Here is a 16793-nt window from a genome sequence, read left to right on the forward strand (position 1 = left end):
TCCACCCTCCGGGTGCTGAGCGGGAAGCCACGTGGAGCTCGGACTGCGGTCGGAGGGCGAAGAGCGGGCACCTGGGCTCCCTCGTCGGCCTTCAGCGCCCAGGGAGGAAGCGAGGGGCGGGCAGGCCAGCGATGACGGGGGGCTGGAGGGACTGGGGGGCGGGTTGGAGGTGACTGGAGCGGGGCCTAGTCAGCCAACCAGAGGAGGCCCTGAGAGTCGGCTAGGCCGGCAGAAGGACAGCGGCCTCTGAGGAGGGAGGGGCAGGGGTTGAGCAAATAAGACAGGCCGGGCACCCCTGGCCACGCCCTCCCGGCCACGCCCTCCCGGCCACGCCTCTCACAGAGGCCCCAGAAGGGACCCCGCCCTCAAACACCTGCACCTTTGCCCCCAGCCCCAGGGTTCCCGCAGCCCACCACAGCGGGCTTCCAGCTACAGTATAAATGCCGTCTCGACCTCAAGGAGGAAGAAAGTTCAGGACTACAGCAATCAGGCCGCTCCGGGCAATTTAACGCAACTAGACACTCGCCTTCTCATCAGAGGTGGACCGAGGAGGTTCCCACCAGGCCACCTTTTCAGCTGGAGTTGAACCTGATCCCAGAAGCCCCTGAGGGCCCTCTCCCTGGAGAACCACAATTATGGCTGCCATAATAACCCTAATAGCTAATAATTACCAAGGGCTCACAGGAGCTGGCCCCGCGCTAAGCACTTTACAGCCTCATCTCTGTGCATCCTCGGGCGTGTCTATGTGGGCGCCCTACAATCACACACACACCCCACCCCCAGATGGCGGGGAAACTGAGGCCAGAGGAGTTTGCTCGCTTGTCGGAGGCTGCAGAGCTGGGAGTGGAGCCAGAAATGTGAGCCGAAACAGGTGGGCGGGGCCCGATGTGCCCTGGGATTCCAGGCCGAGGAGGCTGGGTGGGCAGCCCCCAGGCCAGGGCCCCCAGGATCGCAGCTGGGATTCTGCCAGCCGCCCCCTCAGCTGTTCCCAGCAAACCAGGGCGGGTGGTGACAGGGAAGGAGGCCAGGCACTCAGGGTGTCCTCTACCCTGGGGTGTCTGAGCCAGCAGGTCTGCTCGGAGGCCAGCACTGGACAAGGCTGCTGGAGGGGACTGCACGCCACGCCAGGGTGACCACCTGGAGTGTCCACTGGGGACCAAGCTGGCTTTAGGTCCTGTGGGCAGGCAAGAGGAAAGAGAGGTCCACCTGTCCTCTTCACACCTGCAAAGGGGAGGCAGGGACACTCGTACCCAATGCGTCCCTTGAAGCCACAGGACCACACATCACAGATCAGAACACGTTCCTAACTGGGCACCCCCACCTGTGTGACCGCCCTGCGCTGCTGACACCAGCTCGGGAAGCCTGGAAAAACCCTAAACCTCACCAGTTCCCCACTGAAAACACAACATCCCTTGAGACCCCTGCCTTCCAGAGACCTTAACCCTTATAACGGAAGATCAGACTGGGGACTACATGCCCAGAGAGTCTGGAAAACTTCCCCCTCACAGGTCCAAAACCCATTCCAGTACTCTTGCCTGGGAAATCCCATGGACAGAGGAGCCTGGTGGGCTGCCTTCTTTGGGGTCGCACAGAGTCGGACACGGGGACTGGCCCAACTTAGCAGCAGCAGCACAGGTCCAAAGTCCCTAACACAATCCTTTAGTCATCCAAGGCTGGAGGGCAGAGTGTGGGGTGGGGTCCCCACTTCAGCCATCTTCCACCCTGGCAGGGCGGGGCACTGGGTACCTAGACAAATGTGATGTTAAGACCTGGGCCCTGCAGGGAGGGTCACTGGAGCCCAGCAGGAGAAAGTCACCTGGTGGGTGCTCTGAACCGGTCTTCCTGAAACCTCACGGACGGAGCCGGGCAAGGGGGCTGCCTGAAGCCCAGCACCCACCTTGAGGCCAGATCTGCCTGGATCCTGGAGCCAACCCCACATCCTCCTCCAAATCAGTTCATTCCCAGCCTGGCTCCACAGCCCAAGGGGCCACATGGTGTGCTGGCCCCAAGAGGCACTTTCATGGCTGAGAAGCCAAATGCAAACTCCCTGGTGAGGGATTGATGGAAAGCTTGCAAGCCCGGCTTGGCGATTGTGTGCGTCTGGGATCAATAAGAGAAAAGATTACTACTTAACAAATGTACTTTCCCTGAAAGGATAAAATCTTTCAAAAGAGGGAAAATTTTTTTAAAAAACTAGACCTAGTAGCCAAAAGGATGGAAATACTCTTTGGTGTTAAATATTCTCTGTGCATCATGAACCACTCACTGCTCGTAGGAGGTGGGGATGGGCCACCCCAAGGGCAGACCACTGTCTGCCCCAAGGTGACCAGGACTGTGCTCTCTGGGCAGAGATGCATGCCCAGGTCCCCTGCACTGGGCCCCCACCCTGGCAGAAAGCCAGCACATCAGCCCTGTGAGCCGACACTCCAGCTGGAGAAAACTGCCAACACAGGCAACATGGTAAAAGCCAGCACAGGCCCCTCCTCCGCTGGGGCACCCTGAGCAGGCAGTCAGCAGCTCGTGGGTTCTGGGCAGCTCAGAGCCTCAGTGGGGAGCCAGGCAAGGACCCGAGCTGCAGTGGCCGCGCGCAGAGCAGTGAGTCTCTTAAAGGGGAAGGCAGAAGTGGCAAGCCCACCGCGGCCAGGCTCGGGAGCCGGGCACTGCCCGCTTGTCCATGACACAGCACAAGACCAGGAATCGAATGGTGCCGAGCAAACTCACGCCAAAGCCCGGCAGTGCCAATGCGACCAGAACAAGCTTCAGACGTCCAAGGGGGCAACTTTTTACTAAAAATTCATTTAACTTATTCCCATGCTTTGAATGGACACTAAATAAAATGATATAGAGATAAATATGCCTAATCAGAAAGTTTCCAACACACAAACCTGCTTAAATATAGAAAAGACAGTCTTTTTTTTTTTTTTCCGGGGATGTTGACCATTTTTAAAGTCCTTATTGAATTTGTTATAATATTGCTTCTGTTTTATGTTTTGCGTTTTGGCCGTGAGGCATGTGGGATCTTAGCTCTCCGACTGGAGATGAAACCCACACTCCCGGCATCAAAAAGCGAAGTCTTAACCACTGGGCCACCAGGGATGTCCCTAAAAGTCTTATTTTTAGTTAAGAAATTTTTCTAGATTCAATTTTAACAAGTGATACAACTGAGAAAAGAACTAAAATATCTCTCAAGGGGCAACCTTAAGGGGGCAATGCTCTCTTAATGCTTAAACTCCTGAAAACTCATTAGCAGTATCTGTCACTCAGCTTCCTATTCTGCAGTTGTCACTCAAAAGCACACAAGCTTTCTTTTTTAGCATAAAAATCCTTCTCCCACCACTGCCACTATTTTTGCATGATTGAAAATGTTCTATGCTATTTTGAAAGATGATACAAACTACGAATGAAGAATGCAGGTGTCAGGACCCCTGTGATGTCTCAGTCTGGGCTGTGGAAGTTGTTCAGTCACTCAGTCGTGTCCGCCTCTTTGCGACCCCAGGGACTACAGCACGCCAGGCTTCCCTGTCCATCACCACCTCCCAGAGTTTGCTTAAACTCCTGTCCATGGAGTCGGTGATGCCATCCAACCATCTCATCCTCTGTCGCCCCCTTCTCCTCCTGCCTTCAGTCTTTCCCAGCATCAGGGTCTTTTTCAACAAGCTGGCTCTTCACATCAGGTGGCCAAAGGATTGGAGCTTCAGTTTCAGCCTCAATCCTTCCAATGAATATTCAAGGTTGATTTCCAAGAGGTGGGGAGGTGTTATTTGGGCCCAAGACATCACAGTCAAGTGCATCTGAGATTTGCTGGGTTTCTTGAAGTAAAACAAAGGCCAGCTTTATTTATAGCAGGCCATCTTAGAATCCCAGGCGGCTCAAACGGTAAAGAATCCGTCTGCAGTGTAGGAGACCTGGGTTCCATTCCTGGGTCGGGAAGAATCCCTGGAGAAGGAATGACTACCCACTCCAGTATTCTAGCCTGGAGGAGCCTGACAGGCTACAGTCCATGGGGTTGCAGAGTTGGACATGACTGAGCGACTAACATTTTCACATTTCATCTTAGAATACAGACCTCAGAAATATGGGTTCTAGGACTTCCCTAGCAGTCCAGTGGTTCAGAATTCACCTTCCACTAAGGGGGTATGGGTTCAATCCCTGGTCAGGGTTAGGGTCCCACAGACCTCATGGCCAAAAAAACAAAACATAAAACAGGAGCAATAGTGTAACAAATTCAAGAGACTTTAAAAATGGTCAGGAAAATCTTTAAAAAAGAAATAAGGGTTCTAAGTGGGGGAAGGGGGGGGTCCTACACTTGCCCCAGAATCCTGCTGTCATGAGGCAGGACAGGTATTCTGCTACCCGGGAAACACAATCAGGGTGGAGTCTGGGATGCAGGCGGGAGTCCACAACACAGTAGATTTAGGGGCCAGAGGGAGTAAGGATGGGTAAGATCCACTCCCCAGGCAGACGGAGCCTTGGGCATCCTCAGGGCCTCTGCCCACCAGACACCAGGCCAGAGGCAGAAGGATGGGATGAAGACATCTGCCCCACCCCAGGCCCTCAGACTGGGTGGACCACGGGAGGTTTCAGAGGAGACCATGGACTTGGAGGAGACAGATCTGCCTGGAGAAGCGCTCACCTTGGAGAGCAGAGGAGAAGGCTAATGCCAGTTCAGCGGTGGCGTGGAACGCCAAACCAAAACGTTTCAACTCTGGACACCGAGAAACCAGTGTATATTTTCTTAAAAAGGGGAGGACGTAATGAAACTAGCTTCAGAAAAATGAATCTTGCCGGGACGAAAGAGAAATGGGCAAGGGGAAGAAGGTTCTGGGAAGCTGAGACCAACTAGAAGCGAGGCTTCCCAGGTGACACGAGAATTGCCTGCCAAGCCAAGGGCTGCAGCTCTGATCTCTAGGTCGGGAAGATGCCCTGGAGGAGGAAATACTGTGACCCACTGCAGTGTTCTTGCCTGGACAATCCCATGGACAGAGGAGCCTGGTGGGCTCCAGTCCAAGGAGTCACAAAGAGTCAGATAGGACTTAGGGACTGGACAACAACTAGAAGCTGACGTAATCCTCTACCCGGAATCTATCTTCCGTGGGGCCCCGTGACGGCCCAGGGGGGCAGCCTCGGAGCCGGGAGTCTGGGTACGGGAAGGAAGGGAGACAGACCACATCCAGAGAAGAGAGGAAGACCGGGCACCAGAGTGGCCCCCACTTCCAGTCTGAGTAGAGATGAATCAGGGCAGGCGGCTGAGATGGTGCCACCCCACCCCAATCCCCCATCCAGTCTTCTTCGGGAAACCAAGCTCACTCTGGGGAAAATTCAGAGCCATGGCCTTCCCCAGTGAATGCCAGCTCAAGAACACACCTTGCCCGGCAACCAGCTTGTGGGGAAGGCATCCCCTCGCTCCCATCGAGGACGATGCCTGCTCATTCCAGGGCGGAGTCCAGGGTGGCAGCTGCCCACGAGAGGCGGGTCTGGAAGGCCCCCAGGCCCCCACACTCACGTGTCTGGGCTAGGGCCACACACTCAGGAGGCCTTTAATGCCCATTGAGCAATTTCCTGAGAGTTCTGCTAGACAGGTACCGCCTCCCCATCTGGCTTAATAGAGGGGTACAGCCCAGGGAAGAAATTAAAGTTGCTCACATTTTGTTGTGGAATGAACGAGGGCAGGAGAGCAATCATTTAAGAGGTAATTATATTTGCCTCCAGGCTGGCGCTGGAATTAGTTGCACTAGAGCTGGTCTCCCCAGCGGACACGGGCGGGAGCCGGGCAGCAGGAGTAGCCCAGGCCATCCAGCAGACACACCGCCTCTGAAGCACTCCACATGCTAACGGGAACAGAAAATGCGAGGACCAGCTCCATCGTGGCTGCACACGAATCTCTTGCCACAGCCGGAGACCAGACTGCTTGCCGGAGGCCACGTATAAAGCCCTCTGACACCCATCGAATGTCACCAGTTACTGTCCCCAGATCAAGAGAGCAAACGATAGAATCTCATAGGCTGACTGTGAAGTTTATTCCCAAAGCGTAAACGCACAAGAAGAGTCAACACAATTTCTCAAAAAGAACAATGGCAGGGTAATTTCACAATTGATCTCAAAATATACAATGATGCTGCAGAGATTAAAAACAGCAGCAGGCTGGTACAGAAAGACACCAGTGGGTCAAGAGAGGAGGGAAGGTTCCAGAACGAGGAGGCAAGCACCTGAGAACACTTTAGGTGAAAAAGTAGCATTTTACGTGAATGAGGGTTAGGGTTAGATAAACCACACCATTCACTCCCTGTCCCCTTACTGGGGGGCAGGGGTGGACAATTCAGATCCCTACCTCACACCATATATCCCCAAAACCATAACCACACACACACACAAAAACAAGAATAATGTCTGAATATAAAACAACAAAATAACAACAGTCCTGGAAGAAAATAAAGGAAGATGCATTTACCATCTAGGGGTAGAGAAACAAGGCATGGGACCCAGAATCCATAAGAGAACAGATTGAGTTTTATTACACAGAACTTTCTGATGTTTCTGGAATAATAAACCACTAAAAACAAAGATGAAAACTAGCTACAGACCAGAAGAAAAATCTGGAGCAAATATATTAAAGAATTCATGTCCACACCAAATAAAGAGTTCCTACAAATCAGTAGTGAAAGTGAAAGTAGCTCAGTTGTGTCCAACTCTCTGCGACCCCATGGACTATACCACCCATGGAATTCTCCAGGCCAGAATATTGGAGTGGGTAGCCTTTCCCTTTTCCAGGGGATCTTCCCTACCCAGGGATTGAACCCAGGTCTCCCACATCACAGGCAGATTCTTTACTGGCTGAGCCACAAGGGAAGCCCACAAATCAGTAGAGTTCCTACAAATCAAGAGGAACTAAAGAGGCTCTTGATGAGGGTGAAAGAGAAGAATGAGAAAGCTGGCTTAAAATTCAACACTCAAAAAACTAAGATCATGGCATCACTTCATGGCAAAGAGATGGGGAGAAAAGTGGAAGCAGTGACAGATTTTATTTTTCTTGGCTCCAAAATCACTCTGGATAGTGACTGCAGCCATGAAATTAAAAGATGCCTGTTCCTTTGAAGGAAAGCTATGACAAACCTAGACAGTGTATTAAAAAGCAGAGACATCACTTTGCTGACAAAGGTCCATATAGTCAAAGCTATGGTTTTTCCAGTAGTCATGTATGGATGTGAGAGTTGGACCATAAAAAAGGCTGAGCACCAAAAAACTGATGCTTTCAAATTCGGATGCTGGAGAAGACTCTTGAGAGTCCCTTGGACTGCAAGGACATCAAACCAGTCAATTCTAAAGGAAATCAGTCCTGAACATTCATTGGAAGGACTGATGCTGAAGCTGAAGTTCCAATACGTTGGCCACCTGATGTGAAGAGCCAACTCATTGGAAAAGACTCTGATGCTGGAAAGACGGAGGCCAGGAGAAGTGAGTGAATGAGATGGTTGGTTGGCATCACCAACTCAATGGACATGACTTTGACCAAACTCCAGGAGATATAACAAATCAAAGTGTGTTATAATTTTTAACCAAATTGACTTTAAAAAATAGAATCTGGCAATTTCTAGCAACAGAGAGGAGAGGGGAAAGTGTGTACCCTCAGAGATTCCTGATAGGGTAGAAACGGGTGCAGGAAGGAATTTTGAAGGAATTTGTCAGTATCTTTAAAATTGTATAAATGGATCTACTCTTTGATGAGGAAGGTATCATACAAAAGAGCTTGTACACAGGTGCATAGGTACATATGCCATGATATTCACTGTGTCATGACCTGTAATAGTAATGAAGCCTGAAAAACATACATGTTCCTCAACTGGATAAAAGCCATGAAATACGGTGTCCGCATACTAGGAAATGGGCTTCCCTGGTGGCTCAAATGGAAAAGAATCCTCCTGCAACGCTGGAGACCTGGGTTCGATCCCTGGGTTGGGAAGATCCCCTGGAGGAAAGCATGGCAAACCACTCCAGCATTCTTGCCTGGAGAACCCCTATGGACAGAGGAGCCTGGTGGGCTACAGTCCACGGGGTCTCAAAGGGTCGGACATGACTGAGTGACTAAGTACTACACTACATACTAGGAAATACTACTTAGCTTTCAAAAAAGACTGAAAATGTAAAAGTAAAGAAAATGTTAGTGATACAAATAGCAAATGAAAAAGAGAAGATTATAAGACGACAGGAATGACGTAAAAAAGGAGTACATGTTACTGTGTTTAAACAACACATTAAACTGGGTGTTGAATGTATGGTCACCTCTGAGGGGAGAAAACAGGCCATCAAGGACGCTGGCTTTCACAGAAAAAGGAACCACGTAGTTAAGTGTTAAAGCTGTTTGTATGTATTCACGTATGTTCTGCATTTTAATATATACCTATTTATAAAAGAAAGTGGCCAACAAGCATGTATGAAGGTGTTCAACATCATTAACCACCAGGAAAACGCAAGTCAAAACCGCAGTGGGGAACCACTTCACACCTACCAGGCTGGTGGAGCCCAAACAGTGTCAGCCCTAACCAGCGCTGGCCAGGATGCGGAGAGACTGGAACCCTTGTATGTTGTTGGGGGAGGATGTAAAATGGTGCAGCTGCTATGGAAGATGGCTTCAGGGTTCCTCAAAACTTAAATACAGAATGGCCATATGATCCAGCAATTTCACTTTTCTGGGTAAATCCCCCCAAAGTGAAAGCAGGGCCTCAAACAGATCCTTGCACACCCATGTTCATAGCAGCATTCTTCGCAACAGCTGAAGGTGGAAACAACCCCAAGTGTCCATCAACAGGTAAGCGGATAAACAAAGCATTAAAATAAGCCAGACATAAAAGGACAAATACCATATGATTCCACAAAAAAGAGATACCGGAAAGGCAAAGTCACAGACACAGCAGAGCAGAAGAGAGGTTCAGTTCACTTCAGTCACTCAGTCGTATCCAACTCTTTGTGACCCCATGGTCACCCCAAGGACTGCAGCACACCAGGTTTCCCAGAGCTTGCTCAAACTCATGATGCCATCCAACCATCTAGTCCTCTGTCGTCGCCTTCTCTTCCTGCCTTCAATCTTTCCCAGCATCAGGGTCTTTTCCAATGAGTTGGCTGTTCCCATCAGGTGGCCAAAGTATTGGAGCTTCAGCATCAGGCCTTCCAATGAATATTCAGGACTGATTTCCTTTAGGATTGACTTGTTTGATCTCCTTACAGTCCAAGGGACTCTCAAGAGTCTTCTCCAACACCACAGTTCAAAAGCACCAATTCTTCAGTGTTCAGCCTTCTTTATGGTCCAACTCTCATATCCATACATGACTATTGGAAAAACCTTAGCTTTGACTATCTGGACCTTTGTCAGCAAAGTAATGTCTCTGCCCTTTAATACACTAAGTTTGTCGTAGCTTTTCTTCCAAGGAGCAAGTGTCTTTTAATTTCATGGCTGCATTCACCATCTGCAGTGATTTTGGAGCCCAAGAAAATAAAGTCTGTCACTGTTTCCACTGTTTCTCACCTATCTGCCATGAAGTGATGGGACCGGATGCCATAATCTTTGTTTTTTGAAAGCTGAGTTTAAGCCAGTTTTTGCTCATTTTTCACTCTCCTCTTTCACTTACATCAAGAGGCTCTTTAGTTTCTCTTAGCTTTCTGCCATAAGGGTGGTGTCATCTGCATATCTGAGGTTATTGATATTTCTCTCAGCAATCTTGATTCCAGCTTGTGCTTCATTGAGCCCAGCATTTCGCACGATGTACTCTGCATATAAGTTAAATAAACAGGGTGACAATATACAGCCTTGACGTACTCCTTCCTAATTTGGAACCAGTCCATTGTTCCATGTCCGGTTCTAACTGTTGCTTCAGTTTAACCACTAGAAAAACTACACCAGGCAAACTGAAAGTACTAAAAAAATGTACAATGAATTAAATATTGTTTTTGTTGTTTAGTTGCTAAGTCATGTCCGACTCTTTGCGACCCCATGGACTATAGCCCACCAGGCTGTTCTGTCCATGAGATTTCTTTTCAGGCAAGAATACTGGAGTGGGTTGCCATTTCCTTCTCCAGAGGATCTTCCCGTGCCAGGGATGAAACCTACGTCCTCTGCACTGCAGGCAAAGTCTTTACCACTGAGCCACCAGGGACACACCAGTGGATCCGGTATCAACCAAGAAAGCAAATAAGAAAACACCCCCCCAAAAAAAAACCACCCAGAAAGTACAGTATCTCCCACTCCTGCAAAATGGTTCAGAGGTGACATCACCATGACAACTTCCCAGGGGTTGCTGGGCAAAAGAGATCCCGAGAGGAGGGGACAGAGGACAGCGGACATGTGACTCTGGGCACCAATGCAATCAGATCCTGAGGCTCCAGCCCCACGTGGAGCCTGAGGTCAGCTGGCCCGCAACACCTCTCCGCTTCTCCCAGCCTTCCACTGGAGGAGGGTGTTTGGGACAGACCCTCGGGCTCTTTTAAAAGGAAATGGCTGGGGCTTCCCTGGTGGCTCAGTGGTAAGGAATCTGGCGGCCAGTGCAGGAGACACAGGTTCAATCCCTGATCCGGGAAGATCCCATATGCCTGGGAGGGACTAAACCCACGTGCCACAAGTACTGAGTCTGTGCTCTAGAGACTGGGAGCCACAACTGCTGAAGTCCAAGCACCCTAAGGCCCGTGCTCTGCAGCAAGAGAGGCCCCCTCAACGAGAAGCCTGCCCCGCAGCCAGACGGCGGCCCCTACTCACCACAACCAGAGAAAAGCCCGTGCAGCAAAGATGACCCAGTGCAGCCCAAATAAATAAAATTAGTTTTTAATTGTTTTTTTTCATGAAGATGGTGCCGAAGGCGAATAAGGAAGCCCCTGCCCCTCCCAAAGCCGAAGCAAAAGTAAAGGCTTTGAAGGCCAAGAAAGCAAGTGTTGAAAGGTGTCCACAGCCACAGAAAAAAAGAAGATCCAGGCATCAGCCACCTTCCGGCTGCCCAGGCTCAGCAGGCAGCCCAAATATCCTCGGAAGAGCGCCCCTAGGAGAAGCAACCTTGACCGCTGTACCATCGTCAGACTCCCCCTCACCACGAAGTCAGCCATGAAGAGAACAGAACTCACTGTGGACGTCAAGGCCAACGAGCACCAAATGAAACAGGCTGCGAAGAAGCTCTGACACGGACGTGGCTACGGTCAATCAATACTCTGATCAGGCCTGACAGGCAGAAGAAGGCCTATGTTCCACTGGCTCCTGGCTATGATGCTTTGAATGTTGCCGACAAAATTGGGATCATCTAAACTGAGTCCAGCTGACTAATTCCAAATATAAACTTTTTCACTATGTAAAAAAAAAACAAACCAAAAACAGCCTTAACAAAAAGGAACGGGACTCCCCCTGCACCGTGTACTTCCCATAATGGACCGTCTGGAAGGCGGCTTCCTCCTTGTAGACCCCCGCCAGCACCCCCAAAAAAACATGCCATCCTCCCCATTTTGCAGATGAGGAAACTGAGTCCCAGAGCTAACAAACCACTTCCCAAGCTGGAGAGGAAGTGGACAGCAGCCCACAGCAGGGGAAGGGCCCCGGGGCCAGTTCTCCGGGTCACTGCCGTCCCCATTGGCCTCCACATCAGCAGCGCTCTGACCCGCAGTGTCCCCGGGGCGCCTGCAGGGTGGACAGCCCGCTGCTTCCTGCACAAATATGTCCCGCGCCCAGCAGAGGAAGGGGCTGAACGCAGCCCCCACTCCCATCAGAGCCTCCCCATTCTGAGAGTGTGTGGCCATCCCAGAGGCCTTGTAAGCCAAAAATGTCCAGCTCCTTCCAGGGCTTCTGTGATATTGAAGCATTAAGCCCACTAGGGCCACCTCCCAGGGTCCCTCACCCCACCAGAGGCCAGCACTGGCCCTCAGTCTGTCCCCCAGCCAAGCTCCCTTCACCACGGGCTCTCCCATCTCTGAAGCTAATGTGCTCATGTCCCCAGCCCAGCTCTAAACAGCCTCCGCTGTCCAAACCCCACAGCGACAATGGGCTCCTAGCCCGTGCCTGCTGGGAGAAGTACCCACGCAAGGTCAGCCCATCAGCGGGTGGATGGATGCGCAGATGTGCCCTGTCCACGCGACAGAAGGTTGTCCAGTCGTGAAAGGAGCAGAGCACTGTCCCACACTACAGCATGCACACACCTTGAAAGCATTCCGCTAATTATGAAGCCAGAGGCGACAGGCAACCCAGCCTGTGAGTCCCTGAGGACGAAGTATCCAGAACAGACAATGCCATAGAGACCTGAGGCACAGGGGTGGGAAGTTTAAAGGGTGCAGGGTTTTATTCTGGGCCAATGGAAATGTTTTGTATCTTGACAGAAGGGGTGCTTGTATACCACTGCGAATGTACCACTGAATTGTCTCCTTTAAAATCATTAGTTTTATGTGACATGATTTTCACCTCAATTTAAAAAAAGAAAAAAAAAAAAAAAAGATCAATTCAACACCTTTCCCCTGCGTTTCCTATCTCCCTCCCCCAGCTAAAGTCTCCGGAAGCTTCCAGTGCCTTCTGGACCACATCCAGACTCTGCAGCGTGATCTGGCCTCTTTCAGCAGAGACCATTGGGTCTCTGAGGACAGGGTCCTGGGACAGAGCCCACCGCCCCCAGAGCTGGACAGTCAGCTTCTCCCTGCCTCCCTGTCAACCAGACACCCTGACAACAAAGGCCCGGGCCTCCTCCGCCACTCTACCCCATCCTATCCCCAGCGCTTCAGCAGGTACCAACAGTAACAGCATCAATAAAAGCAATGATACAAGTGCCAGGCATGTGTCAACGCCCTGACCTACTGGCAGGAAGTACTGTTATGCCCATTTTACAGAAGAGAAAACTGAGACACATGAAGGTGGAGTCAGCTGCCCAAGCGCCCCCCACAATCAAGGCTCAGCTCAGCTCAGCACCACACCCTTCACCCAGTGCTGCAGCGAAAAACAAGTCAGACAGTGGATGGGATGTTCAAGGTCCCACACAGGAGGAAAATCCAGACTGTGTGATAAAAGAGCTTCTAGACCTTCCAGGCCAGAAAGATCAAGGACCTTATTACCCAACAGGCCCCACAGCTCTGCCACCAACAGTTCCTCCCCTAGGCCAGGGATGTGCTAAGGGTTTCGCAGGTAGGATGTGACACTCCTGATCAGGGGGAGGTCACCAGGTGAGGACACAGGATACACAGAAGCTAAGCAAGTTGTCCAAAGCCAAACAGCCACTGAGCTAGACCAGCGGTCCCCAACCTTTGTAGTACTAGAAACCGACAGCATGGAAGACAATTTTTCCACAGACCTGGCGGGAGGGGGAAAGGTATGGTATGGGGATGATTCAAATGCTTTACATTAACTGGCCACTTTCTTTCTTTTATTATTATTGCATCAACTCCACCTCAGATTAACAGGTATTAGATCCCGGAGGCTGGGGACCCTTGCTCTAGACCCAAGGGGTCTGACCCCCAGGGCCCCCGACCTTAGCCCTGGCAAGCCCACGTGGCAGGACAGGAAATCCTCACCTAACTAACTACACTCCCCCACCACCCCGTGAGCAAATTCTGCTAAATGCCTGAGCAATGACACAGCGCAGCTGAAATTAAACGGGTTCCAAATACGACGGGATGGACACAGCAAATGCTGGGACGTGCGGGTGGACTGGGTAAATTCTTGGAACTGCACAGGAGGGTTACAGGCACGCGGGCCGCCGCTTTGGGAAGCAGAGGGTCCTGCTGGCGGACTCTCCATGGACTCCCCACAGCACTTAGTTAACTGGATGCCCACCTGTGGGCCAGGCAGTGAGCATCTGCAGGAACCGCCCCCGCCCCCACCCCCGGGGGATGGTCCTGGGGCCAGTGCAGTGGGGCCAAAAGGGAGAGACCCCAGCCGTGGAGCTGGGGCCGACCACTCCCAACTCCAGGACCACTCCAACAAAGGCATTTCCTTGGGCTCACCACTTCAAATTGCAACAGGAAGCAATCAGGAAAAATAATTAGCTACCAACTTACAGGCTCCACTCTAGACTGGGGCATAAACCTAACACAGAAATCAGGGACATGACATGTCAAGAGCAGTCAAAATAGTTTCTGCAGAAAGTTCCCTCCCTCTCCTTCCATTTTAGAACCAGATTACCACATTAGCCGGGGCTCTGAAAACCTCGTGTTGACATGCTTCCTTAATGTTAAAATAATCAACTCTATTTTTTGCCTCCTACGCGACCGAGCTCCACAAATGTGATCCTTCTCCTCGGGGGCTCGAACCGCAGGACAGGCACTCCAGTGCAGCAACATCACCACCCCAAGGTCCAGGAAATCCGAAACTGCAACGCAGTGAAAAGCTACTCTGCCGGCAGAGTAACCCCACCTTTAAAACAAACATCTTCCCCCCCCCCCCAAAAAAAAAAACCCTTTTGCCTCCGTGATCCAGGCATTTCCGGAAAGAGAAGCAGTAGTGTCGGCCTGAACTACCCAGATACTGTCATTGTTTTTTTGCTGGTATCAGACGGGCCAAGAATGTAAACAGACTCCTGAGAGAGGCAAATTCAGCCTGAAACTGACAAGGGTCTCCGGGGGATCGGGGCGGGAGGCAAGAGGACTTGAGGAATTACCCCTTCTCGCCCCCCCCCCCCCCGAACCTCAACGGAGGGGCCGCAGCCCCGAGAATGTGACCACAGAGCCAGGCCAGGACACCTCCCTGCAGTGTCCTCGCTGGAAATATTCAGGGAGACAGCTGTTTGCCTTAAAGAGGCCCAGACAAAGGGACCCGAGGCCCCCCACCCCCAACTGCCACTAGCAGAGGAGCAGCCCAGGGCGCACAGGACTCCCGCTCCGGGGTCCACTGGGCCAGCCACACTCCAGAAAAACAAAACACTCACGTCGGAAGAGAATGATTTAGGTAGCGAGAGAGGCTTGCTTCAAAAACCACATGGCAATCTCCAAATTAAAAGAACATGTGTAGCTTTTCACAAGGCGCTTCGTTTCCTGAGTCCTCCTGACCTCAACTCCACCCCTTGGGACACACCAACAGTTGGAGAGAAAGGTCCCCAGGCTCTGATCTCCCAAAGGGGGTGTGTGTATACAGCTGAGGCCCCCACGCCGCGGGCTGGGGCCCCGTCTCCCCGCGCGGCGGCCCCACGCAGCCGGGCCCCCCGGGGTTGGACACCCGCCGGGTGTCACGATTTGGGGGCCCCAACGGCCCAGATGAGTGGTCCGAGTCGGCCGGGGACACCTGGCAGGTGTCAGTCCGCTGGGAAACCGACAGCGACGCAGATGAAAGGGGTTAGCGCCGCAGGCCAGGCCGCCCAGTGCAGGGTTCAGAACTTTCTCTGCGACTTAAATCAGTTCCCGGAGCTCGCAGTCCGGCCGCGCGGCCATCGGAAACAGGCTCGGGAAAAGAGTTCCCGACGCAGGGCGGCCAGGCCTGCCTCCGGGCCGAACGTCCCGGCTCCGTGCCTGCCCGCGGGGCCGGGGACCCCACGGTGCCCGCACGGCCTCGCCCGGCCGGCTCGGGGCGGGCGCACTTCCGAGCGCGCCCCAGGGCCCGGGCAGGTGAGAACCCGCCCGCGCCGCACCTGGCGGGGTCGGCGGCGCCCGCGCGCCCTGCTCGCCGGCCCGGGACGCGCGGGACAGGGCCCGGCGTCCCCGGGAGGGGCCCGGGCGGGCGAGACAAAGGGCCCGCGCGCGGCCCCCGGGCGGCGGGCGCGGCGGGGGGCGGCGGGGCCCCGCGGCGCGCGCCCCAACTCGCCCCCAACTTGCAAAGTCGCTTCGGCGGCGGCGCGGCGCACTTGGCCGCGGGGCCAACGGAGTCTCCCGGACGCCCGGGCCATTGTCCCCCCGGCCCGCGCCCACCTACCCGCGGCGGGGGCCAGGCTGCAGCAGAGCGCGAGCAGCAGCAGCAGCGGCGGCGGAGGAGGAGGAGCGGGAGACCGGGGCGGCGCCGCCTCCATGTTGTCCGGAGCCGGACGGGCCCGCGCCGCGCTCACTCGGGCTCCATGGCGCGGCTGCCGGGCTCCTCGCGCGGCTCCGGGCGCCTGCAGCCTCCCCCCTCGGGCGCCGCGGGCCAGGACGACGGGGGAGGAGGGAGGAGGCGCGGGAGCGGAAGCCGAGCCGCGTCTCCGCCCCCCGCCGCCGCCGCCGCCGCCGCCCTCCGCGCCCCCCGCGCCGGCCGCGCCCTCCTGCGGGCGCCCCCCGGAGCCGGCCTGCCGCTAGGCGGCCGCCGCGCGCGGGGTCCCAACGCCTCTGCCCGCGCCCCCTGCCCCCGGGGCCGGGCGCCGGGGCTCCGCGGGGGCGCGGGGGCGGGCGCCCGGTTTGCGTCCCGCGGGGCCTGGGGCCGGATCGAGCCCGGGAACCAGGTGTGTCACCTGTTAAGAGCGGCCAGGACTGAGCTCGCCCGGTGGGGAAACTGAGGCACGGGGCCGGGGTGTGCGAAGGGGGCTGCCCCAGGGCACGCGCGGTCAGGCTGTTTCGGGGCTGGAAGCCAGGGGCCCCGAGCCAGGTGCGCGCGCTTTCCGGCGACCGCAGCCACCCCAGCAGGGTCCTGCTCGGGGCGGTCCCACGGCACCTGTGCTCACCGGGGAGGGGGCCCGGGAAGGCGACCGCCAGGAGGGTCCGGGGCAGGGACAGAAGCGGTGATGGCGAAAGGTGGGAGCTGCAGGGGAATCGGGGTGGGTTTGAGGTTTACTTTTAAACTGAACGTACACCCTTGACATTAACTAGGGTAGGTGAAGACTGAGCGGTAGACACGTCGTTCTCCCAAAATATGCCTGTAGGCGGCCTCTAGGATGCAGACCTCACCTTTGATC

General features: G+C 53.9%; 1 protein-coding gene across 3 annotated transcripts in view; it reads right to left on the bottom strand.

The window, feature by feature from the left end:
• LRP5 (LDL receptor related protein 5) overlaps positions 1–16064 on the bottom strand; it is a 124789-nt gene extending 108725 nt beyond the window's left edge. For 2 of the 3 annotated variants that reach the window (XM_043924680.1, XM_043924669.1), the window contains exon 1: positions 15845–16063. In XM_043924680.1, coding sequence (XP_043780615.1) covers positions 15845–15938 — 94 coding nt within the window. In that variant the 5' untranslated portion in view covers positions 15939–16063. Of the gene's footprint in view, positions 1–15844 lie in introns of all 3 variants that reach the window. The other variant, XM_043924698.1, reaches the window with a different exon arrangement.
• Positions 16065–16793: the final 729 nt, after the last annotated feature.

The sequence above is a fragment of the Cervus elaphus genome, chromosome 2, assembly GCF_910594005.1.
Source record: "Cervus elaphus chromosome 2, mCerEla1.1, whole genome shotgun sequence".
Lineage (NCBI taxonomy): Eukaryota > Metazoa > Chordata > Mammalia > Artiodactyla > Cervidae > Cervus > Cervus elaphus.